At 43.0% G+C, this 25301-nt stretch overlaps 2 protein-coding genes across 7 annotated transcripts; both read left to right on the top strand.

The window, feature by feature from the left end:
- Nucleotides 1-1556: 1556 nt before the first annotated feature.
- Nucleotides 1557-5160, top strand: pcna (proliferating cell nuclear antigen). The gene is made up of 6 exons (XM_027018268.3): nucleotides 1557-1959; nucleotides 3186-3283; nucleotides 3393-3460; nucleotides 3555-3749; nucleotides 3854-3977; nucleotides 4477-5160. Exons 1-6 carry the CDS (start codon nucleotides 1739-1741, stop codon nucleotides 4551-4553), a joined length of 783 nt encoding a protein of 260 aa, XP_026874069.1. The 5' UTR covers nucleotides 1557-1738; the 3' UTR covers nucleotides 4554-5160.
- kcnip3b (Kv channel interacting protein 3b, calsenilin) lies at nucleotides 5118-25301 on the top strand. 6 transcript variants are annotated; one of them, XM_081702242.1, is made up of 12 exons: nucleotides 5118-5255; nucleotides 5724-5848; nucleotides 6254-7206; nucleotides 7490-9591; nucleotides 15015-15213; nucleotides 22208-22335; nucleotides 22893-22962; nucleotides 23129-23199; nucleotides 23597-23704; nucleotides 23811-23915; nucleotides 24112-24174; nucleotides 24302-24440. In XM_081702242.1, the coding sequence occupies exons 4-12, from the start codon at nucleotides 9586-9588 to the stop codon at nucleotides 24347-24349; spliced, it is 798 nt and encodes a 265-aa protein (XP_081558368.1). In that variant the 5' UTR covers nucleotides 5118-5255; nucleotides 5724-5848; nucleotides 6254-7206; nucleotides 7490-9585; the 3' UTR covers nucleotides 24350-24440. The 6 variants fall into 6 exon arrangements, with proteins under 6 accessions (XP_081558368.1, XP_081558369.1, XP_081558367.1 ...); XM_081702243.1 differs by lacking the exon at nucleotides 5118-5255 and having other exon boundaries at nucleotides 5316-5848; nucleotides 6254-6379; nucleotides 6979-7206; XM_081702241.1 differs by lacking the exon at nucleotides 5118-5255 and having other exon boundaries at nucleotides 5316-5848.

Below are 25301 nucleotides of genomic sequence, written 5' to 3'. Positions count from 1 at the left end.
ACCCTAACCCTAGTAAAGTACAGAGGACAGGATGAACCCTAATCCTAGTAAAGTATACAGGACAGGATGAACCCTAACCCTAGTAAAGTACAGAGGACAGGATGAACCCTAATCCTAGTAAAGTATACAGAACAGGATGAACCCTAACCCTAATCCTAGTAAAGTACAGAGGACAGGATGAACCCTAATCCTAGTAAAGTACAGAGGACAGGATGAACCCTAACCCTAGTAAAGTATACAGGACAGGATGAACCCTATCCCTAGTAAAGTACAGAGGATAGAATGAACCCTAATCCTAGTAAAGTATACAGGACAGGATGAACCCTAACCTAGTCCTACAGTTCTAACTCCACATTGCTTCTCCTGAATCTCTTCTCATTCCATGCAGACTTTAGTTTCTATTGTTGGATGTTTTATTTCCTGTGGCACTAAAGGTTACGCCATCAACAACGTGGCCTGCATCACCCCCCAGCATTGTCTCGCTCCAGTCCAGTATATCCTGCTCCAATCGCTAAGTTCCGTTAAACAAACACTTGTTGGCTTCACTAATGCAGGCAAAGAAAGTCACATTTGTTTCAACAATTCAAAGACTTTTGAACGCAGTGTTTTGGGGATTAAACTACTTTAGAAATTAGAAACTAATGCATGTTTAATCTGGCCACAGATTGTAGAGGGAACTGTGTCATTATTTCACACTGCACTTACAGGTCTTGAGGGACTTTTGAGTTTGTAATGTTTCTTAATATGTCCTATCCATGCGCTACATGTACTACACTTTTCTGAGTTGAAAAGCTACTGTGCTTTTAAAAAACACTAGATCGTATTTGTTTTCAGTGAGACATTACTTGTGTAATACATGAGGATAGAGGAAGTGTTTCCCCCAGAGATTCTGGAGAGGCCCCTTCCAGGGACATCAGCCAGGTTTCAGCTCCAGAACCCCCTCCCCTGCCAACCCGTTAACCTCCAGTGGGAAATTCCGCCTGGCTCAGGAAGCCCGTGCTAGAGACGGAGCTGGAGCTACCTCCTCCACCACTGACCCCACCTCCAACCTCTTCCTAGTCCAGCACTCCACAGCGCTCCCTGGCTTCCAGATCAAGACAGTCTGGAATTATTCCTAGTTTTTAGATGTACGGTAAATGTAATGCATGCCGATTAAAAGTCTATGATGTGTCGGACTGACTTTCAGAGTGTGGGGAAATGAAATCACCTGACCAAAATCCTCCATTTACACTATCTGGTAACAAAATAAGTATTATGTTATTTATTTAATATTTCCTAAACACAGCACAGTGTATGAGGCACGGCTAGTTCAAGGTTCCATCCTGTTTATTATCATATCAGTGATTTGAAAATGTTGCTGCTTTATCTTAAAAACATTTCACAAGATCACGTCACAGACTTGACCGCCTTCGGCATAAAAATTGCGTTCATGATGCGTTAGACGTTTGAGAACAGCGACCTCTTGTGGCCGCTCGTCGGCATCACTGTTGGATTTTTGGGGGTGAAAGAGGAGGAGGAGGAGGAGTCCAAACGGAAGAGGAAGTTGCGCATTCGGACTTGACCAGCGCTTCCATCAAAAGCACAACGAAAGCGCGCGCGGAAGCATTTCGGAGCCTTCTGTCCCGGGGAGCGGCAGTGTCAGAGTTTGCTCGGCTTTGGTCGCCTTTATCGAACAGTCGCGGCTCCCCACTGCGCTTTGTGCTCCGGAAACGTAGGCTGCATCTCCAGATCCAGCAGCATGTTTGAGGCGCGGCTGGTGCAGGGCTCCATCCTGAAGAAGGTGCTGGAGGCGCTGAAGGACCTGATCACGGAGGCGTGCTGGGACGTCAGCTCCTCGGGCGTCTCTCTGCAGAGCATGGACTCCTCGCACGTGTCGCTGGTGCAGCTCACGCTGCGCAGCGACGGCTTTGACTCCTATCGCTGTGACAGAAATCTCGCCATGGGCGTCAATTTGAGCAGGTGTGGTATCTTCAAATTACAATCGTTATTAATCGTTAGAAAAGTTTTTTTGTTGTTGTTTTGTTTTGTTTATGTGACTTTAGCGCTTACTGTTCGCAGGGGGTTTTAGCGGCAGACATGTTGATGCATGTCTGGGACGTGCAAGCCTCGCGCGCCGTCATCTGTTGTCGCGATATTTCATGTTATGAACGTCGGTGATACTTAATAAGTCCGCGGTTGAAAACCTTGAAAGCATTAATTTGCGTGCATTTCATTTTGTCTGACACCATTTGGGTTTTGAACATCCGAGTAGTTATTTACCGCTAAAAAAAAAAAGTGGCTCTTTTCAACTGCGTGTGACGTCACTTGCGCGCGTGTGTAGTGGTTGGCGGGAAAAGGAAACCGGGCTGGTTCGAGTTCGCCAGCTAAGCTAACGTTAGCCGAGTTAGCTTTGTCTTTGTTCAAGGCCGAGTGTTCTTTCGTACACATTTCCTACCAGACGGCGTCGAACTAACAGGAACAGCTTTTCGTTATATGAACATGCTGCGTGGTTTATCTGCCGTGTGTCGGAACACCGCGGCTGCGTAGCTAACTGCTACCGCTCACCGGGTTTGAGCAGCTAAAGCTTCGGCTCGCCAGGCGTTGGTTTGCCGCGTGATTTTACGTTTACGTCATTTATCAGACGTTCTTCTCCAGAGCGACTTACAGAAGTGCTTTGTCATTTACTCATAGAATATATCAGTAGGGTAGAATTAAACATACCAGTGAACTAAAATACTGTCGAATACAGGGATCAGTGGTGATGACTAGAAATACAAAATACATAAGATCCATCTTAAGTGCAATAAACAAGTGCTAGAGTTTGCTGAACAACATCATAAATAAAGCCCTACAATAAGTACTAATTTAGTCAGTAAACATAGGAGCCGGGTCATTTGTCATTTAAATATTCCATGAATAGATGGGTCCTCAGTCTGCGTTTGAAGACAGCAAGAGACTCTGCTGTCCGGACAGCAAGTGGGAGTTCATTCCAACAGCTTGGAGCCAGGACAGAAAATGGTCTCGATGCTTTTCTTCCATGAGACCTGAAGCACGGTGTTTCAAGTCGAGCTGTACTTGAGGTTTGAAGTACTCGAGGTACGGATCGGTATGGTGTGATGCCAGACCAGCTCCTCTAGCCCCGCGTGATCGCCACACTCTGTGGTTTTTGCTCTCCTGTCATATGTGACACGTTGTTGTCTTTCCAGTATGTCGAAGATCCTGAAGTGTGCCGGCAACGAAGACATCATTACTCTGCGTGCGGAGGACAACGCGGATTCCCTCGCGCTGGTGTTTGAGACGCTCAGTGAGTTGACCCATTGATTTGCAGCTGCGTGAAGTTAATATTAAAATAGCAAGACCTCTCCTGTCCGAGGGCTGCGTACAGACTTAATGTGCACGCTGTTCTGTGTTAGATCAGGAAAAGGTCTCCGATTATGAAATGAAGTTAATGGACTTGGACGTGGAGCAGCTTGGAATCCCAGTGAGTTCATTTAACCTTCCTGTGGAGTGTGTGTGTGTGGTGTCAACCGGGAGTGCGTGTGTGTTAGGCTGCTGATCCCCTTTCCCTTCTCCAGGAGCAGGAGTACAGTTGTGTGGTGAAGATGCCATCAGGTGAGTTTGCTCGCATCTGCCGTGACCTTTCTCAGATCGGCGACGCCGTCATGATCTCCTGCGCCAAGGACGGCGTGAAGTTCTCAGCCAGCGGAGAGCTGGGTACCGGCAACGTCAAACTGTCCCAGACCAGCAACGTGGACAAGGAAGATGAGGCTGTAAGACTTAAAAGATTTTATCAACCCCATGCTCCTGTTGGACACAAGGGGTCTCAGGTACAGAACCTCAGACGTCGGTGCCACTGACCTCCTTCTGTTCTCAGGTCACGATCGAGATGAATGAACCAGTGCAGCTCATCTTTGCCCTGAACTATCTGAACTTCTTCACCAAGGCCACACCCCTCTCCAAAACAGTCACGCTCAGCATGTCTGCAGACATCCCTCTGGGTAAGACGCCCATGCGGCCACACATTTTACATGTCACTGTCCAATGGTGCAAACATCGCAAATTAAAAATTTTCCAGCAACACTAAAAATGTTCTGTTGAAATTCAGTGGTAACAAACATCATTTAGGTGTTTCAGCTCAGGGATGAGTGATCTTGAGTGTATGATTTGCTATTTATGTGACGTGCACGTAACAAGCAACATGACATTTAGCTGGTTTCTTTTTTCAAAAATAACAAAAAGTAAAGTTTTAGTTAAGCTGGTTACAGAAGCTGAGGCGGTTAACACTAGCCACCATATGAACTGAAACTAAAACTAGAACACAATAAATGCCCCCTTCAAAATAGTATTTGACAGTAAAATAACACTTAACAATAAACAATAAATGGCTTAAGGGTTAAAGGAGCTTAAGGGACTCCCCCACGTGCAGAACCGTGGCCCTGCCAGCAGTTGGTGGTGTTGTTTATGGCGAGGGTGTCTCACGCTTTGCCCTTCTCACAGTGGTGGAGTACAAGATCGCTGACATGGGTCACATCAAATACTACCTGGCCCCAAAGATCGATGAGGAGTCTTCCTGAGCGCGCACAAATCGCCCGTGACAACCAACTGCTCCGACCGCACCAACAGCCTTGGGAAGACGACCAAGCGAGTCCAGTAACGAGTGTTTAGACGTTCGGTGCCTATACCGGGTGCAGTGTTGCAGGCGCTCTCATGCTGTCCTTACATCCAGTCTTTTTGAACCCCAACTGCAGCCCAGCATTTTCAGGTTTCCTGCTATATCCAATGTATAGATACATGTCTGTAAATACAATGATGGGACTTGTTCTTTGTTTCTAGTCAATAAAACGTTTTGTAATGGTAAGAACTGTGGAGACAATATTTAATCATGTTTACACAGATCGATGTACAGGGGGGCTTGGTGGAACATTGGTGAAAGGTAGAAATGTCTTTCACCAGAGACCGGATAAGTGGAATTAACTTCGTTTTTCTACCTTTTTACATAAATAATCAAACATGATATTGGGTTTACAATGATGGTTAAATATCTTGGGTGTAGTTCTTGAGGGGGAGTGCGTCCCCACCAATAATTGATGAGTGTTGAGTGTTGTCCCCCCCACCAAAGTTAACTTGTAAATGGAAAAGCTACTGTTAAATATAAATAAAATGATTATTCCTGTGCTGTAATGTAACACTGATCTTTGCCCACTAGAGGGAGTCACTGCAGAGTTAATGTATGAATTGGCAGTGTTCCATCCGTACTTTACACCACGTTGGCCAGAGTAAGTTAATTGTTGGTTTGTGCGCCATAAATGATTTTAATCTACAGTTGTAGTCAGTTATGGAACAGGTCTTCACCATGCACTACTCCCTGGTACACTGCCAACCAAGCATGGGGGATTGGTCATGCACACAAGTATGAGTGCTAAACTGATGTGCAGTTGATTTGGTGATGAAGTGGTCAGCCTCCCTGGTGGAGTTCAGCAGAACATGGGTGAGGATGCACATCCCAATAGGTCAGTGAGTTTGTTTAAGGGGTGTGATTGTGTACTGTGTTTCCATACTTTTGTTGGAGCCCATTACTCATTCAGCGAGATTCGGACAGCCATGCTGAACATGGAAACTGCATGTGTATTGGTGTGGTTGAGCATATTCATCCTTTAATGTAAGATTGGCAGATATGTTGTCTCAGTTTTAGAGAATGTGTTGCACACAAAGGCACTGATCCTGATTGGTTTAATCTCGTATAGAAGTAAGACAAGCTGTGGAAAGGCTGGTAAACAAGATGCCACGTGTTGGAAAGAGGGCAAACTGGCCAGCTAAGGAGCTGCAGGCATGGGGACTCCTGGCAGGTGTCTGTGACTCAGCACTGCAGGTAGTGGACAGCACCCATAATGGATCACTACTTTCACTGAGCCTCCACTGCTTACTGTAGTGGGTTTTTTCAGTGATTTTGGATGGTTGTAAACTAAGATCAAAAGGAAAACACATCACTCCCACTCTGAAATATATCGGCCAGCTATGTTAGAGCTGACTTTATGGTGTCATTAATGGCCTATACATCACTTGATGGTGTATTTATCCTGTATGTTACAGCACTATGGGCTGAGCCTAACTAAGACAGCACAGACAGCAGCGTTTAGCTATTATGCTGTTATTAAATGGAACCAGTTATCAGAAAATATATTATGTTCTAGATGATTTTGAAACGAGAGCGAGAGCGTGGCAAGTAGAGTGACAGGTGAATGAAAGTTGAGCTAATTTTTATTCTCCATAACAGCATGACTCGAGTGAAGTCAAAACGAGCTGACAGTGCAGCTGTAACAGCTCGATGTGTTGAAATAAACACAGGCATACATGAGAACAGGTCCAGGTGACGTCTCCAGGAGCAGGAGCAGGAAGACTGGTAATGGCATTCTACTCTGTCTTCTACCTAGAGTACATGCAGGTTAGCAACCAGTTGGCGATTTGTTTTTAACTGCCTGTCCTCCACAGTAATTCTATGATCAATTTTCTCTTTGGTGTTCTTATTCTTTTATCCTATTCTTTTTTCTGACCATTGTGATGTGTATATTATTATATCGCCTAGTAACAATATCCACAGCAACAACCTCCCTCTTTCACAGCACATGTCCTTTAGGCTGTAGGTAAGAGTTGTTTGGCTGCGGTCCTGCCTGCATTATGGCACAGGCTGGGTCTGCCTCTTGTCCCATGTGGGGTAAAAAGCAGGGCTAAATCGGAGCATCTCGAACTTCACCTCTTTCCGGTAGACTCAGGACAGTGAGATCCTTGTGAGGAAGCTATCGATCCATCTGTAATTTGAAACAAGCATGGCTACCCAGGATGAAATTAAGGTTATAGAGAGCAAGGCAACTTTCCTGTTTGGAGACATGGGAGTGTACTGCAGTGGGAGAGTCTCAAAGTTATAGAGGTATCCTGATTTGGAGATGTGAATCAGAGTTCATCTGTTCACAACGATCCAAGTTGTGCTTCCTCTGTATTCAGTTCTGGCCTTAACCACTGGGAGGAAAGATTTGAAGCAAGTCTCAGCAGCAGCTGTTCAGCAGGTCCGGGGTTTTCGTCCCTGCTGTCTGAAGACTGGAAAGGGACAGAAGCTCTAATTGTGCTTCCTGGCCTCTCTGATCCACGCCGGGGGGGCAAACGGCGCTGATCACACCTGCTAATGGATAATTAAACTTTGGCAGAGCACAAGGGAGATTCACACTGATAAAGGTTATTTTCTTTAATCGTCTTTCAAATTGGTTTGACCAGGAGTGTGACCGCTGCTCTCCACTGAACGAACTTGGTGATTAAAAAATGTGTAAAGTGTCTCCAGGAGAAAACATGTAAAAACACAAGTCTAGAATCCAACATTCTGGTTAAAATATTTTTACACAGGGAATTTTAATTTTTATGTAATTATACGTATATGAGCATGACACAACTAAGAGCTTCTGGGTCTAATAATAATTACTGTCACATTAAGACAGTCATTAACCTTTCTTATTCTCTGTAGGATAACCTGACCTGGAGATGCAAAAGGATCCAGTCCACAAATGCATTTCATCATGCGTATGTCTCTGCATGGCTTCAGAGACCTCGTCGCATTGATGCCATGAAAACTCTGCTCTTCCTGATCTTGGTCATGTGGTTTTGGAACCTAAGAAGCTACAAGATAACACTGCTTCCTATGAGAAAGAAATAAGGCACAACTTAAAGAGCACTGTGCCCATGTGTTAATGGGTGAACTGGAACTTTCTGAAGTTCCTAAATGAAGTTTGCCATACTGGTGTGCACAGTGTTGACACATGAAACCTACATGTGCCATAACCACAGGTTTTGAAGATTCTGGAAAGCTTCCATTCATCCATAGGTCTGAAGTGGTTTATGGTAGGATTCATACACCAGTAAATGGATCAATGTATGATTATTAAGGAAGCTGCATGTGTCTGTACCATAAACACTAACCAATGCAGCACACATTTGACTGAATTTTCATTAGGACTCAGTGGTTGGGTTTCTGTACACCTGCGCTTAGCCTGGTAGCGATATTAGTCCCTCCAGCTCACAGATGATTTGGGAGTACTTAACACATACTTACACCTGCTGCTCACTGTATTAGAAGAATTTTTAGACTAGAATTTTTAAACCACTTTGCAGGTGTATAGTTATACATTATTACCTCAAACTGCCAATACACACTCAGTTTGTGGAGTTCATACTCCAACACATACACAGTGGTTAATTTCTTACTACAGCTGGATGTGTTTAAGTGGTAGTCTACTCACAATCCAGCAGTAACACTGCAGTGCCTAACACATTAATACCACTGATACATTAATACTGACACATTAATACCACTGACACATTAATACTGACACATTAATACCATTAATACCACTGACACATTATTTCTGACACATTAATACTGACACATTAATACCACTGACACATTAATACCATTAATACCACTGACACATTAATACCACTGACACATTAATACCAGTAATACCACTGACACATTAATACCAGTAATACCACTGACACATTAATACTGACACATTAATACCATTGATACCACTGACACATTAATACTGACACATTGATACCACTGACACATTAATACCATTGATACCACTGACACATTAATACTGACACATTAATACCATTGATACCACTGACACATTAATACTGACACATTAATATCATTAATACCACTGACACATTAATACTGACACATTAATACCATTAATACCACTGACACATTGATACTGACACATTAATACCAGTAATACCACTGACACATTAATACTGACACATTAATACCATTGATACCACTGACACATTAATACCATTGATACCACTGACACATTAATACTGACACATTAATATAATTAATACCACTGACACATTAATACTGACACATTAATACCATTAATACCACTGACACATTATCATTAATACCACTGACAATTAATACTGACACATTAATACCATTAATACCACTGATACATTAATACTGACACATAGTATTACCATGCCACTACCATGTCAGTGTTACTGCTGTAATAGGAGAAGAATGGTCTGCTCCCCACATCATCTGGGGGTGGTTCTGTGCTCAGAAACTGAGCTGCCACCTCTCCATGACAACAAACGGACTACAGACTCACTCGTTCACTTACAAATCCCCTAAAAATGTGGACTGTTTCGTAATTTAATCTTTTGGCTAAGAGAGACGGTAGCTATTCTGATATATCTGCCATTCTGATACATCTACATCCATTATTTTCGGACGCAACAATAACAAATAGGTTACAACAAAGTGTGTGGCATAGTTTTCCAGTTGAATGCCAAGTCCTCGTTATACAGAAATAATCATTTAAATAATTTAAATCTACTTATTCCGCTTCAGGTGCGCTCGAGCGTCGCTCTCCTTCCCGCCCCTCGCTGCTCTTCCTCTTTGCTCGCGCTCTGTCTCGAGGACGTGTATAAACGGTCGCAACTGATTCGTACGTCGTTTATCGTGAGAAAGTAAAAGCGACAGCGGGAGACCGGCTGAGGAGCTTTTAAAGCTGAAACGGAAACGAAGCGGAGGCACGGACACGGAATAACATGCAGGTAAGCCGTTTTTCCTCAAGACCGCGTCGTTAATTGAGGTTGCCGGGGGAATAATTGTTGGGGGAAATGTTTCTCATTCACTGTCACGACACAAAATGGTTTAGGAACTTAACCTAGGTGTTAAGCAACAACACAAGCGTTGCGGTTAATTTATAATAAATATCTATAATGTGTTTTTGTGATTCTCAAAAAAATCCCACTGATATATTTGAAGAAAGTGAGAAATTTGAATTATGCATTAAATGAGACACTCACTTCTGACTTTGCTTCCCTTGTTATCGGATACATTTGGAATCGCCACTATAACATGAAGGACCAAGGCGAATTACAATCAAAACTCCTAAAAGACTTCGTTTAAAAAAACTCGCTGCTTGGTGTCTTTGTTTCAACTGTAACACAATTACATTTTCGTGCATGTGGACTGTATCGTAAGTTAATCTTTTACGGTAGCTATTCTGGTATATCTGACATTCTGGAACATCTACAGCCATTATTTTTCAGACGCAACAATAACAAATAGGTTACAACAAAGTGTGTGACTTAGTTTTCCAGTTGAATGCCAAGTCCTTGTTATAGCGTTACTGAAGCACTTATTTAAATTATTAAACTTTAACAGAATTAAACTTTCGTGCATGAGCTAACATTTGGTTTGAGGTTGGCTAAATGAATCGATATTTATCAAAATACGTCATGCATTGTGTTCTTAACTGGGATTTTTAATTAGCTCACCAATCTCTCTCTTTATAATTCTGCTTCTTTATTTAACCATGTGTGATTTCGAAAGTAGGTTACTGAACATTTACTACGTACTTACCCTTTTTAAGTACTAACCACAGGTTAGTGATTCTGTTTTGTGGCTACCGCTGTCCTGACAGCATTGTGCACATTTCCAAACACTAAATGACATTGGGCTACGTCTTAACCCAAAACCCATTAATGCGACCCCATGGGAACCGAAAATACAACAATATGACAGACACTGTATTTATTAAGATGTTCAACACCCGGCCCCCTGTGTTAGACAAGGGTTACTCCCTTTGTATAGGATTAGTTTTAGTGTCACCACATGCTGTGGATTAATGTTTGTCGTTTTACATGACCGATTCAGTTCAGTGACGTTTATAGGCCTTTGCGCACTTTCGAGATGCCGCCACATCGGGGACCTTGACCAAGACTTCCGCAGGTTAAATTACTTATTTTTTTTAACCATTGTGAGGTAGACTTACTCATGTGTTTTGGATTATTGTCGTGTTGCATGACCCAGTTACTCTGCAGCTCACATACAAATGTTCTGACGTTGTCTTGAAGAATTCTGCGATATAGAGCAGGACACATAGGTCCTGACAGCAAGGGACCCAAGTCCTGATGGAGAAAACATCCACAAGCCATCACACCACCACCATCACTGCCATCGTGCATCGCACCATCACATCTTTAGAGGTTCTTCTTTAGGTTCTTTGTCAATTCCTGGTTGATTTTATACCTTGCTTTTGGAGAGAAGTTTGGGGAACACTACTGTTCCAAACATTCTCCAGTCCAACAGTGTGGTGCCGATTTCTGTCAAGTTCCTTTTAATTTAAAGACCCAGATTTAAATTATGACTGGATGGCTGTAACGCGAGGTGGCCTGAGTGCTGCAGGGCGAGGGGCAGGACGCACAGACTCCAGCGTCTAGGACATACATTTATTAATATTTAAACATAAAACACTAACGGCACTCACAAGAATTACACACGATTAATACAAACAAGAAACGGTTAACATTAAACACGGACAGTAAACATTAATACGATTAACATTGACAAAGAGAACATTACATCAAAACATTTATCACGTTACATCCAAAATGACCAACACTCTGCACACCTCGATATGGGTTTAAATACATATAGATAAACAAGGTTCAGGTGTGCAGGTGTGGCTATGAGCAGATCCTCTCATTACACAAGGCTGGCCAAACCACGTGATTCGCGGGAGTCGAGTGTTCCGTGATAATGGCTCTGTCTCTGTACTATACTTTTAGTGCACTACTTTTTGTAGTAGTACTACTCAAGGATCTGACAGTGGAATTATCTAGATTATGCCATGCAGTGTTAGGACTGTACTTAAATTAGGTTTATTCTGTCACTATACAGATCACTCCTCATTATACATACTTTCCAAATTAAAAACATTCCCTCTGTTACTCCACAAAGAATTCACTCTTTAGAGATAATTTCTTCGTAGAAATCATTCCTCATTACAGATTACTCCACAGGAGCGATCACTGCAGAGTGTATCCACATGCGCCATGTAGTGCTGGCATCCTAAATAAATGTGAACAGATGTACCCAGAGAAGCATAATGAATGCTGTCTGGACTGTGAGTGATGAGCACAAGCAAACACTTGTACTTGTATCCGACCTGCAACAGTAAGACTGATGTTTACTGCATCAGGTGTTACTCTTCATCCTCACCACTCCTCCTCAGGTAAAAGACATGATGAAATTATGGTCCTCTTCTACTGGATGCCCACAGAGAGAAACATGGAGCTGATGACAGCAGTAGGAAAGTGCATTTAAGAATAAGGGCAAGAAAGAAATTTGATTAGATTATTAGATTAGATTACCTGCCCTGAGTGTGCAAGAGACTATGTTTAATTGTCTGTTGTGTAAAGACATTATGCTTACTGGACTCTCTGTAGAAGGACACTGGCAGTTTGTTGAGAACACAGTGACCCATGATTAGTGAGGAAAGACCTGCCTGTCTTACATTTACATTTACGGTATTTAGCAGACGCTCTTATCCAGAGTGACTTATTTTTCTTAGAATAAAAAATGTTGCAACATTAGAGTTGACAATAATCTTTTATTCTGAAAAACAAAATAATACAAACAAGCTTATGTATATCAAGAAGTGTGAGAAGTAGGTTAGAATTAAACATACCAATGAACTAGAATACTGTAGAATACAGGAATAAATGCTAATACCTAGAAGTGCAAAATACATAAGGTCTATCTTAAACAATGATAAATGCTATAAATAATAAGTGCTAGAGTTTGTTAAAAAGCATAAATAGTGCTCTACAAAAAGTACTAAATTAGTCAGTCAATATGGGAGCAGTGTCAGTTGTCCTTTAAATATTCTGCAAATAGATGGGTCTTCAGTCTGCGTTTGAAGACTGCAAGAGACTCTGCTGTCCGGACAGCAAGCGGGAGTTCATTCCACCATCTCGGAGCCAGGACAGAAAATAGTCTCGATGCTTGTCGTCCATGAGACCCGAAGCAAGGTATTTCAAGACGAGCCGTATTTGAGGTTCGATTGGGTACAGATTGGGCTTTGACCATTGACCTCATGTATGAAGGGGCTAGTCCATTTTTGGCTTTGTAGGCAAGCATCAAAGTTTTAAATCTGATGCATGCAGCTACAGGGAGCCAATGAATGGAGCGCAGCAGTGGAGTAGCATGTGTGAACTTTGGAAGATTGAAGTCTTATCGTGTGAAGAAACAATGCTGCTGTTTCAAGTCTTAGGGACAACATCTGAGCTTTAACATCAGAAGTACAATGATGAATATGTTGGCTTTATTTTAAATGCTGTCATACTGAAGAACAGAAAGACTTACTCTGTTGGGGGGCAGAGTCTGGTGAGCCAGGACAGGAGAGAAATGGAGGATATTATTTAAACACTGTAGAGACTTTAATCATTAATGAAATAATCTGGCCAAGCATAAAGGAAGACCCCCACGGGCACAGTATAGAGCTAGCCAGGGGAACAATGGTTCTGGCAAAGTGCTGGGTGGAAAAGAGTGTGTGTGTGTGTGTGTGTGTGTGTGTGTGTGTGTGTGTGTGTGTGTGTGTGTGTGTGTGTGTGTGTGTGTGTGTGTGTGTGTGTGTGTGTGTGTGTGTGTGTGTGTGTGTGTGTGTGTGTGTGTGTGTGTGTGTGTGCATGGGTGCATGTGAAATTATTGAGCAAGCCAAGGGAACAATGCTTCTATCAAAGTACTGTGAGGGATAAGAGTGTGAGTGAGTGTGAGTAGGTGTGCATGCTTGTGTGTTTTTTATGCTCTGTATAGTGGGTTTTGATAGTATGGTCAATGCAGTAGTTCACACTCTCTGAGTTGATTAGATGAGTTTTGGATTCACATACAGATAGATTACAATTCAGAGGCAGATAGTGTACAGACCCTAGACCTCTGTGAATGGACGTTCGACAATTTGAACACCAGTTTGCGTTTCTCTGTTTTGGTTAAGCAGTCAAGCTGGCTGTGCCATGGAGCTGCTTGTGCTCAGGGAGATTGTGAGTGTTGTAGGTGCTGTACACAGCTGTCCCGGGGCGGGCTGGACACAGTGGGTGGGACAGGGACTATTCAGAACTGACTTTTGACAGTACTTTGTGTGAAAAGCACACATGACCACCTGTACTAATGCTGGCATATTAATAATGCAGCAGGTGGCAGACCCCTGCAGGTGACGGCATTGAACCAACGTAAACCCACACACACACGCACACACAGGTGAGAGTTATTATGATCATAGTCACAGGAACACACAGATCCACACGCACAGAGACAGACTCCACAGTAGGAGTCAGATCATTCTGATGTGTTCCACACTGTAAAGCTGCTTGGTGGTTACAGATCCTTCCCCTATTTTCATCTCTCAGAGGAAACCCAGCACACCTTTCACACCCAGGCACCTATTGTGGATTCTTTTGGCTCAAGCTTTTGGGTTTTATTGTGTCTGCTTAAAAGATCAGAATTTTAAAAATGCTGACATTTTTTCCATAATGTGCTCAAAGGTTTAAAATGAAGTTTGTGTGTGTGTGTGTGTGTGTGTGTGTATACTTTTACTGAAGCTGTTTTCAGACTCTGAATTATTCAGGATGCTCTGAATAAATATGAATAGAGAGTAAACCTTAAACTGAGCTATAGTTTAGTCTATATTCATATTCAAATAGGAAGAATAAGGTGTGCGTGTGTGTGTGTGTGTGTGTGTGTGTGTGTGTGCACTTGTGTGAGGTCTAGCAATGTTTACAGAAATACTGGCATGAACACCCCCCCTCCCTGGTGAGGGGGTGGGAGGGGAGATGTTCGTGCCAGTATTTCTGTAAACATCTGTAAACACAATTGTGCGCCCACACACACACACACACACACACACACACACACACACTCTGTATCATAGACCCAGGCTCATTCTCAATGTGTTGGGGACACATTTACTTGTGTCGTTGCTTCTCTTGTTGAGTTTTGCCTGCAGTAACCCCTGAGTGTCCATCACATCTGTCTGCTGATTGGGTAGAATTGGTCTGTTTTACATACGTAAGTCGCTGTAGCTAAGAGCGTCTGCCTGATGCTGTAAGTGTAAACGGCACAGCCTGCTCTCTGTGTTCCACTCTGACACGTTCACTCTGGTCTATGCCTCATTGTTTTCTGTGCCTAACAGAACAAAGATCTGAAGGACGTCGACAGGGGTCTTCTCTCCAGTGTGAATGTTTCAGTCATGCATAAGGGGCAGGACGGAGTCCCCACCACGTGTGAGCAAGGTGGCGCCAAGTGGCGCAAGCCCTGCCTCTCCTGCAAGAGTCTGATGAAGTGCTGCTTGGTCAAATGGCTCATTACCAGCACAGGACCACAGGGCATAGGTATGGAAAAACACACACACACAGCACAGGTGCAACCAGATCATACACTTATAACAGGAATCATCCAACCCCAGGTATCTAAGTATGCCCCACCCACAGACCAGCCGCCAAATAGCCACTCACCTGCAGAGAGAGAGGAGCTCTAACCCACTACACCTCCCTTTCCATGGTATTTTAAAGAGCACGTACATTTTTTTGGAATATGGTATTTACATATTTATTTGTTTTACTGCACTCTTCCTCCTGTCTCCTATGGCCCATGTTGGACCCCTCTCTGTTAAAGCCCCAGGGTTAAAGGTTATGCTTATTTTGAGGGGGTGTGTTCAGCCCTGTCCCATCATGCATTTTTGTCCTCTGTAATCAGGGTGAACAGTGCAGCTTGACACAGCCCTTTATAATCAGACATCTCTCATATCACTCCAGTCTCCCATTACGGTACAGAAATAACAGCATGTAATTATATATCTGATTATTCTATTACACATCTTATCACTGTGGATCTGAAACACAGTAGGTGTTCCTGTCCAAATATAGAACACTGTATGTGTATATGAGAGACAGCATGTGTGTGTGTACAACCACATACCCACAGGAAAGAAATGCACAATTCACACACACACACACACACACACACACACACACACACACACACACACACACAGACACACACACAGTTACAACTACATAGTCAGGGAACTCTGTGTGTGTGTGGGGGGGGTGTGTATGTGTGTGTGGGATGTATGTGATTACAGTATCATACTTCGTTTGTATGTAAGTGTACTGTGTGTATGAGCATATGTACGGCATGTACGGCGCCACCTACTAACCCAGAGAGAACATCCTAAAGCATTATAACACAATAAACCTGGTCCAGCCAGTGTCATATATAATCTCCCCCTAGTAATCATATAATCTTAAACTAAGATGCTGTTAGTTAACACTGGTCCTGAGCACTTTCATCAGCTGCAGGTGTGAATGCATCCAGCATGTCAGCACAGTATCTCCACAGAGATGGTGCTTTTGATGGTAATCTAAAGCAGTCTTCCTTCCACAGTTTGAATAGTAGTGAGTGGTGCTGCTGGGCTTTGAGATGTTCGTGTTACACTGCTCTAATATTGTCTGGATAAGCTACACTAATATGACTAAATATCAAATACCCGCCGTGTGTTCGCAGAACTTTCAGCCTGCTCAACACTGCACTCTAGTGGCCGTCTGTCAGTGTTCCGTATAACATGCGAAATGATGGTGGTACGAGGTTAAAAACAGTGCCAAATATGCAGTATTAATTCAGGGGAGGAAACGCCCCATGATGTAGATTACAGCTGTGCGTTTTAAGATTTACTTTGCAGACTTAATTTTCTGAAGCAGAAAAAAAACAAGTGAGGTTTGCTACTGTAATCCCCCCCACACACAAACATACACTGTTTAAGTGTTAAAAGAAATAAAACTCACTTGGCGTGTTAGTGTGTTTATTTGATGGTGAGCCCTTGGCGTTGGTGATGGTGAGCACGTTTCCTTGTTGGCCTTAGTCGCTGGGGTGGCCAATTTAGATTTTACAGATTAGCAATTTCCGTAAGGGCTTTCTGCTTATAGCGCACACAACTGCACTGCCCCCACACAGCCAGTCACTTCTCAACAATGTGCATTATTAAACGTGTGTAGGGCTTTTTAAAATCATAAGACTGAAATCGCAGGATAAATCTCTTTTGTTGTCTGTAGCAGTATTTTAATGTAGAACTGTGAAGGCAACAGTCATAATACAATTATAATGAATATAAGAGAAATACCAAAGCTCACAGTGTGTGTAGACAGGTGTGTTAGGTGTTGTATTTTTCTGAGAATAAAAAATGTTGCAACATTAGAGTTGACAATAATCTTTTATTCTGACTCAATGAAAAACAAAATAATACAAACAAGCTTATTTATATCAAGAAATGAGAGGGTTTTTGTGAACTCTAAGAGCATAAATTCTATAAGGAGTTTTTAAAATATTCTATACTATGCATTTACATTTACGGCATTTAGCAGACGCTCTTATCCAGAGTGACTTACAAAAGTGCTTTGTCATTTACTCATAGAATATATCCAAGTACAGTATACTAGGTTAGAATTAAACATACCAATGAACTAGAATACTGTAGAATACAGGGATGAATGCTGATACCTAGAAGTGCAAAATACATAAGGTCTATCTTAAACAATGATAAATGCTATAAACAATAAGTGCTAGAGTTTGTTAAAAAGCATAAATAGTGCCCTACAATAAGTACTAAATTAGTCAGTCAATAAGGGAGCAGTGTCAGTTGTCCTATAAATATTCTGCAAATAGATGGGTCTTCAGTCTGCGTTTGAAGACTGCAAGGGACTCTGCTGTCTGGACAGCAAGCGGGAGTTCATTCCACCATCTTGGAGCCAGGACAGAAAATAGTCTCGATGCTTGTCGTCAATGAGACCAGAAGCAAGGTATTTCAAGCTGAGCCGTACTTGAGGTTCGAAGTACTTGAGGTACAGATCGGGCTTTGACTATTGAACTCATGCATGAAGGGGCTGGTCCATTTTTGGCTTTGTAGGCAAGCATCAAGGTTTTAAATCTGATGCATGCAGCTACAGGGAGCCAATGAAGGGAGCGCAGCAGTGGAGTAATGCGTGAACTTCAGAAGATTGAAGACCAGTCGTGTTGCTGCATTGTGGACAAGTTGTAGAGGTTTGATGGCCCTTAGAGGAAGACTAGCAAGTAGTGAGTTGCAGTACTCTTTGAGATCTTTGAGATCACAAGAGATTGCACAAGCACCGGGGTAGCTTCCTGCGAAAGAAAGGGTCAAATCCTTCATATGTTACAAAGGAGGAATCTGCAAGACGGGAGTTAGATTAGAAACATGAGTTGAGAACGACAACTGGTTGTCCAAAGTTATGCCCAGGCTACGGGCAGCTTCAGATGGTGATACCAGGGAGTTCTCAAAGGAAACAGTGAGGTCATGGTAAGGGTTGGGAGTACCTGGGATGAACAGAAGCTCAGTTTTACAGGGGTTGAGCTTCAAGTGGTGGGCTGTCATCCATGACACAATGTCAGTCAAACATACCGAGATACGTCTGGAGACCTGCGTGTCAGAGGGTGGAAAAGAAAGAAATAATTGAGTGTCATCGGCATAGCAGTGGTAGAAGAAACCATGAGAAGATATTACATCACCAAGAGAATGAGTATACAAAGAGAAGAGAATACTGAGCCTTGTGGAACACCAGTGGAGAATCTACATGGTTTGGATGTGGATCCTCTCCATGTCATCTGATAGGACTGTCCCTCCAGATAGGACTGAAACCATCTCCAAGCAGAGCCAGTCACACCAAGAATGGAAAGAACAAAGAGAAGAATGTTGTGGTTCACTGTGTCAAAGGCTGCTGAAAGGTCTAGAAGAATCAAAACAGATGACTGTTTGGCAGCTTTAGCGGCATGAGGTTTCTCAGTCACTGATATGAGGGCCGTTTCTGTAGAATGCCGGTTTGTAGCCAGACTGATTGGGCTCATGCAGCTGGTTCTGGGTGTGAAAAAGAGACAATTGATTATAAACTGCTCATTCAAGGGCTTTTGAGAGGAAAGAGAGAAGTGATATCGGTCTGTAGTTGGTAACACTGGAGCTGTCAAGTGTGGCCTTCTTGAGGATTGCTACCACCCTGGCAGTTTTGAATGCAGTAGGCACATATCCAGAAGATAAGGAGTTGTTGATGATGACAGAGATGAAAGGAAGCAGATCTATACTATACAGTATTTAAATATACTACATTTTCCAGTGATTCAGCAGTCATTTTAGTGATTCTAATAATAATGACTTTTAATTTCAAACAGAGATCGCAGGACCCCAATAAAACCACTGGAGGAGCCCCACCCAGCCCACTAAAACAGAACCAGTATGGCCTTACAGATGACCAGGGGTCAAGGACGTTTGCTCTGTGTTCTGTGAGCAGACAGCTCAGTTCACAGTATTGCCTCTTACATCTCGTCTGCCATGTTTTGTTTAGTTTGAAGAAACATTGTATTTATTTACTGACTAACTCACTCACTCCTTAATTTCCTGCTGTTGTCCAGTGTGGTCAGCATGTCTCTCCAGTGAGTCCAGGAGCTTGAGTGCTGTGGGAGACGTTGGGCTACTCATGGAGGACTGGTGCGCTAATTTAATGTCCGAGTGCTTAAATTAAAGTGAAGATCAGCTGAAGTTGACTTTCCTGATTGCTTCTTCCTAAGAGCTTCACATTACTCCTCAAACTCTTTTGCTGAGGTGGACAATGTGCTAAAGACATTTAAAAAAAAAAGGTAAATTATTAACAGCATTTAACATTTAATGTTTCCTGATTCATGAGGTGATCATGCAGGTTTTGGTATGTTAGTGTCGTGCAACCTCAAACATAGTTTTGAGTTTTGAGCTTCAAACACGTAGCTGAGATGGCTCCAAAGCTCACCTCAGAAGAACATCTCAGATTGTGAGAGGACACAGCCTGCTCCTTCTCTCTCTCTTTCTCTCTCTCTCTCTCTCTCTCTCTCTCTGCCTGTCTCCCTCTACCCCCTCCTCAGTCTCTCTCTCTCTGTCTGTCGTTCTCTCCCTCTCTTTTCCCCCTCTTTTTCTCTCTCTGTCTGTCCCTCTGTCTCTCTCTCTCTCCCCCCCCTCTTTTTTTTCTCTCTCTCTGTCCCTCTCTCTATCTATCGATCCTCCAGTACTGGTCCTCCCTCCTGGTTAAACTCGTGCATTAAGGAATGCTACCTCATCAGCTACCAGTCACGAGAACTGGCTGAAATTACTTTATAGGTCATAAATACTTGATGGTCGGGTCACTGGTAAGGTTAGAGCAGGACAGCCATTGCATAAAGTGTATTTTAGTTGTACTGTGGGAAAAATGCAGAGAAAGATGCCTAACTAGTGTCCTGGGCAACATAAATGACGTGCAGTTATTTTATTGTGATATACCCCATATGGCCCGCTTCAGAGTGCCGACAAAACTGGGAGTGTTTCTTTAGCATTATGCAGCTATAGAATTGATTATTAGTGTTAAGTATTCAGAAGTATTCAGGCCTCACTTACTGCTGCGTGGAGCAGAAGGGTGAGGGTGTGAGGGACAGGGCTGACGTGGGGGCAGGTGTAAGTGATGCCTGACTCAGCTCATCCGCGGCTCTAAAGCAGCATAAAGCCCTTCTGCTGATACAGGAAAACCCGACCAGAACCACAAGCACAAACACTCCTGCGATCAGTAAGCACTCCCTGGTTTATTAACCGCCTTAATGCTGAGGAGAAGTTTGGTGCAAATGGAGTGACTTATGGAAGGTTTGTTTATAAGTGTGTTTCAGACAGAACAAGTGCGTCGGGCCTCTTTTCAATGAAATTCTAATGGCGATGGCGCTTTTGTTTTTTGCTTCTCTGTCTCTCGTGTCATCACTTGCCAACGTGTCTGAGAGTGGCTGTGGTTGTGAGGTGCATCAGTTACACGTGATAAACGGCTCTGTTAGTACTAGCATTTCTATATGCTAGACAGATGCTTTACAGCTCAAATGAATATTACCACAGCAGAGAACCCACTAACACATGAGGGACCATTGACACATAAGGACCAATTAACACATAAGGACCTGCCATTCCATAAGGAATTTTACCAAGCCATAGAAAACATAAAGTTGGATGAAAATTCAGAACAAAGAGGGTGTGGAACTGCAGGAGGATAAAAAGAGAGAGAGAGGGAGGGCAGTGAGAGAGAGAGAGAGAGAGAGAGAGAGCAAGTGCACTCCTCTTTGCATTATGGCGCGCTCGTTACTGTACGTAATTGCTGTTGGTGCAGTGAGTCGGCAGATGGTGAAGAGTGCTCAGAAGGGTCGTGGTAAACGCTGCGTGAAACCCACAGCAAGGTCAGAGCTTTGTCCCCAAATGTAGGACCAGAACACTGCCTGAGCTCTTGGCATCTTCTACAAAACTCCAGAAAGCAGCGATCTGCATCTCTCTGGATGTCCTCTGATCTGTACAACAAAAGCATCTCTGGTGCTGACACGCTGGACATTTTTAAAGTTTTGAGGAGTTTTTTTTTCTTCTTTCACTTTTATTTTTTGAGAAACATCTTGGAGTGTGTGGCTTTGGATGTTGAAGTAAACAGAAAACTGACAGATTACCTGTCCACCTGCACGTATCTGATTGGCTCCTTATTTTTGGCTTTGAGATCTTTGCAATGTGGGGACAGCAAACACCTTCTATTGGTCCAAGTATAGATTGTCACCCCAAAGTATATCTGGAAAAGACTTTGAGTGAAACATCAGATGAAGAGAGGAGACTGTTCTGAAACCCAGCGTGGACTCTGCTTTGAGCCCTGTGTTAGCCGTCTGTGCTCCACGGCTGTGCTGTGATGACTGTGCAGGGTATGGAGCTGTTTGCTGTGGCCGTGGTGGTGTTGCTCCTTTTCATGGTTCTGAAGCAGTTTAGCCTGTTGGAACCTCTTGATGGTAAGAACATGCCAGCTGCCTCTCTCTCTTTCTCTCTTTCTCTCTCTCTCTCCCTCCTCCTTTACAGGAACATCGCTACGAACTCTCCAAGAATGCTTGAGTAGAGGGAAAGCGTTATGTTACAGGTTGCAGACAAGTGCAGAGTCATGTGTTGACTCTGTGTGTTGGCTGCTTTTATGTTAGAGTACCGGTACAGTCATGTTTGTCAGTAACAAAGCTACATGTGACCGTGCTACTTACCTTCACCTTCTCTAGAACCCGACACTGCTCAACATCCTGCCAGACTTGAGTTGATGCCTGCTCTGACTCTTTCCTGTTTCACTGAGCTTCTGTTTTGCTGTTTCATTTCATGTGATGTTCCTGCTGTTGTGAATGTTAGTCTCAGTGAGGGGCATCTCTGTAAGAGCCAGTACTGTGTTTCCTTCAGGTGGCTATAGCTCAGCCATCTACTGCTCGCCCAGGACACCTCACGATTCTTCCCCTCTCCTCCCCTTCCCTGGCATGTCTGCCCCTGTCTGTCTGCAGTAGAGACCAGTGACTGGGAGATGGAGCTGGCCACAGTGAGACACCACCCTGAGGGCCTGGAAGTGCTGCAGGCACAGACCAAATTCACCAGGAAGGAATTGCAGTCACTCTACAGGGGCTTCAAAAATGTGAGACTGGCTTTCCTTTAGAGCCCAAATGGAACCCTGCTGACTGCTGAGGACTTAAGAAAGAGCAGATCTGTAGGAAACTTATCAGAGCAAAGGATCTTGAGTGGTTTAATGACTAAGTATCTAGATACAATAATGAACAATATGTTGTCATTGGAACCCCAGAATGAGTGTGTAAAAAGGGCTGACAGCGTTTGTTTTGTTAGATGAAGCATAGGTTATGTAATATCGATAAAACCTTAATGGAAATGTTTTACCATTATAGAGCACATCTTATGCTTTTCAGTGACCTGCTGGTTTTGTAACCTGAATGTGAAACATAAGAAGACTAAACTGAGAAAGGGTTTGTAGTTTATGCATGCTGTGTTTTTATGTATGTACTTTTTTGTTTGTTTTATGCTGTTGTTTATAAAGTGGTTGTGTATGTGATTATTGTGCTTTTTTTGGTTTTCAACTATGCGGAAAATGAACTGGCCCCAACAAGGATTCAAGTACATGAAAATCAACTTTTCCCTATTGTTGTCTCTGTGTCCGTCTGTCTCTTGTCCTCTGATTAGGAGTGTCCCAGTGGGTTAGTTAATGAGGAGACCTTTAAGACGATTTACTCCTGCTTCTTCCCTCAAGGAGGTATACTGGGAGTTTTACTGGTGCTTTAATGGGTGTCTTAAAGTCCAGTATCCAAGCATGAGGGAAATTATGGTAGCTGAACAACACAGAACAACATCTCAAGCTAATTCCATAGGCAGGTATATCTCCTATAACTGGGTGTTTGTTTGACATGATGTTTCTCCAGATGCGACCACATATGCACACTTTGTGTTCAACGCATTTGATGTGGACCAGAATGGTTCTATACGTTTTGAGGTATGAAGCGCTCTCTCTCGCTCTCTCTCTCTCTCTCTCTCTCTCTCTCTCTCTCTCTCTCTCTCTCTCTCTCTCTCTCTCTCTCGTGCGCTCTCTGTGTGTGTCTCTCTCTCTCTCTGTCTCTTTCTTTCACTCTCTCTCTCTCTCACTCTCTCTCTCTCTCTCTCTCTCTCTCTCTCTCTCTTTCAGCACTGTACCAAGATTACAGTGAAGTCATAAATCCTAACTGGGATGTTGCCTTGTGGTCAACAGTGTAACTGCAAACATTAATTTTTTTTTTCCTCTAGATATCCATTTACATTAAACTTTTATGGATTATCTCTGTATATTTCATTTTATTTATTTTGGTTTACATTTGAATCAACTTAATCTTATCTGTGTGTGTGTGTTCTGGAAGGACTTTGTCATAGGTCTCTCTGTACTGTTGCGTGGTTCAATAACTGACAAGCTTAGTTGGGCCTTTAATCTCTATGACACCAACAAGGATGGATACATTACCAAAGAGGTAGGAAGAGTCAACAGAGTCTCACAGCTCAGTAACACAGCGGCAGCTCACTAACACAGTGAATGATTGGGTAAAGTACTGAGTTTCAATATTTCTTGTCTTGCAGGAAATGTTGGCCATCATTAAATCCATCTATGATATGATGGGCCGTCACACATTTCCCAGTGTCCATGAAGACACACCATTGGAACACGTGGAAAGGTTTTTCCAGGTAAATTTCCTTTAACTAAGACAGGTCCATCTGGTTAATAAGTCTCCTTTTCATTCTTCTAGTTCAGCGCTACATTAAAACACTAACCATTAGTTCTTATGTAGTCTGTATTCAGCTCCTGCAGGTAATCTGTTTGGGTTTCCTCCTCTCAGTGTCAACATAAACAAATGCTAACGTGTAGAAATGTGCTTTGCAGAAAATGGACAGGAACAGAGATGGTGTGGTCACCATCGATGAGTTCATGGAGACCTGTCAGAAGGTATTACAAACCTATAATCACATCTACTTAAGAATGAGTCAGTTACAAAATGTAATGTCCCCTTCTCTCTCTCTTTCTCTCTCTCTCTCTCTCTCTCTCTCTCTCTCTCTCTCTCTCTCTCTCTCAGGATGAAAACATTATGACCTCCATGAAGCTGTTTGAGAATGTCATCTAAACAGCCATATGAAATGCGTGGCACCCCTGTCCCACTGAGAGCTGCTCTCTGACCATGCCCCGGTCGCCCCTGTTACACACACACACACGCACACCCCGTTACACACACACCTCGCTACACACCTACACACTGCACACCAACACCCCGTTATACACACTCACACACCCCATTACACACCCACACACTGCACACCTACACCCCGTTACACACCCTTTTACACACCCACACCTCATCACACACACACCCATACCCCGGTAAAATAAAACACTGTACACCCACACCCGTTAGACACCCACACTCACATTACACACACACACACACACACACACACACACACACTGCACTCAGTCCCCTACTGCATGTCCATCATAATGAATCCTTGCTGAGTGGCTGTTTTGTACATCTGTAAATACTGAGTTGAACTGGATGGATTTCTGCCCTAATAAACAGACTTTTGCATGCGTAACTCCACCGTACTGTAGCAATGGTCAGTTACATGCTAGTCCAGTCCTGATGATTAGAAACCCCTTCTTCTCCCTCCACAGCTCTACGTCCTGAATCATGACTCATGAATCATGACTCACGGGTCATGACTCAGCTGTCTAATGAGGTGTTAAACATGACTTGACCAACCAAACAAACAAATTTATATCTTACTGCCAGGTTCTAGTTTTACTTCATTTTACTTAAATTTAAGTAAAATTATTCATTGTATTAATATTAGGTATTCATGGCTATTCATTGTTATTTGATCATTACTGATTTCACTTGTTTCCATAATGACACTTCCAGACTGTATTATAGTAAATATTTTTTCCACCTGTTGCTTAGGTGAATCACCACTTCATATAACAGTCCATATATTTGTATGACAGTACATTTTTTTGCCACAAGGTGGCATTATACTCCACATGCATCCTCTATATCATGGGTGCCCAACTCTGCACATACT

The sequence above is a fragment of the Electrophorus electricus genome, chromosome 19 (assembly GCF_041902795.1).
Source record: "Electrophorus electricus isolate QZ-2024a chromosome 19, ASM4190279v1, whole genome shotgun sequence".
In the NCBI taxonomy this organism is placed as follows: Eukaryota; Metazoa; Chordata; class Actinopteri; order Gymnotiformes; family Gymnotidae; genus Electrophorus; species Electrophorus electricus.
Note: the sequence above shows the minus strand (reverse complement) of the source record. Positions and strands in the feature narration are given on the sequence as shown.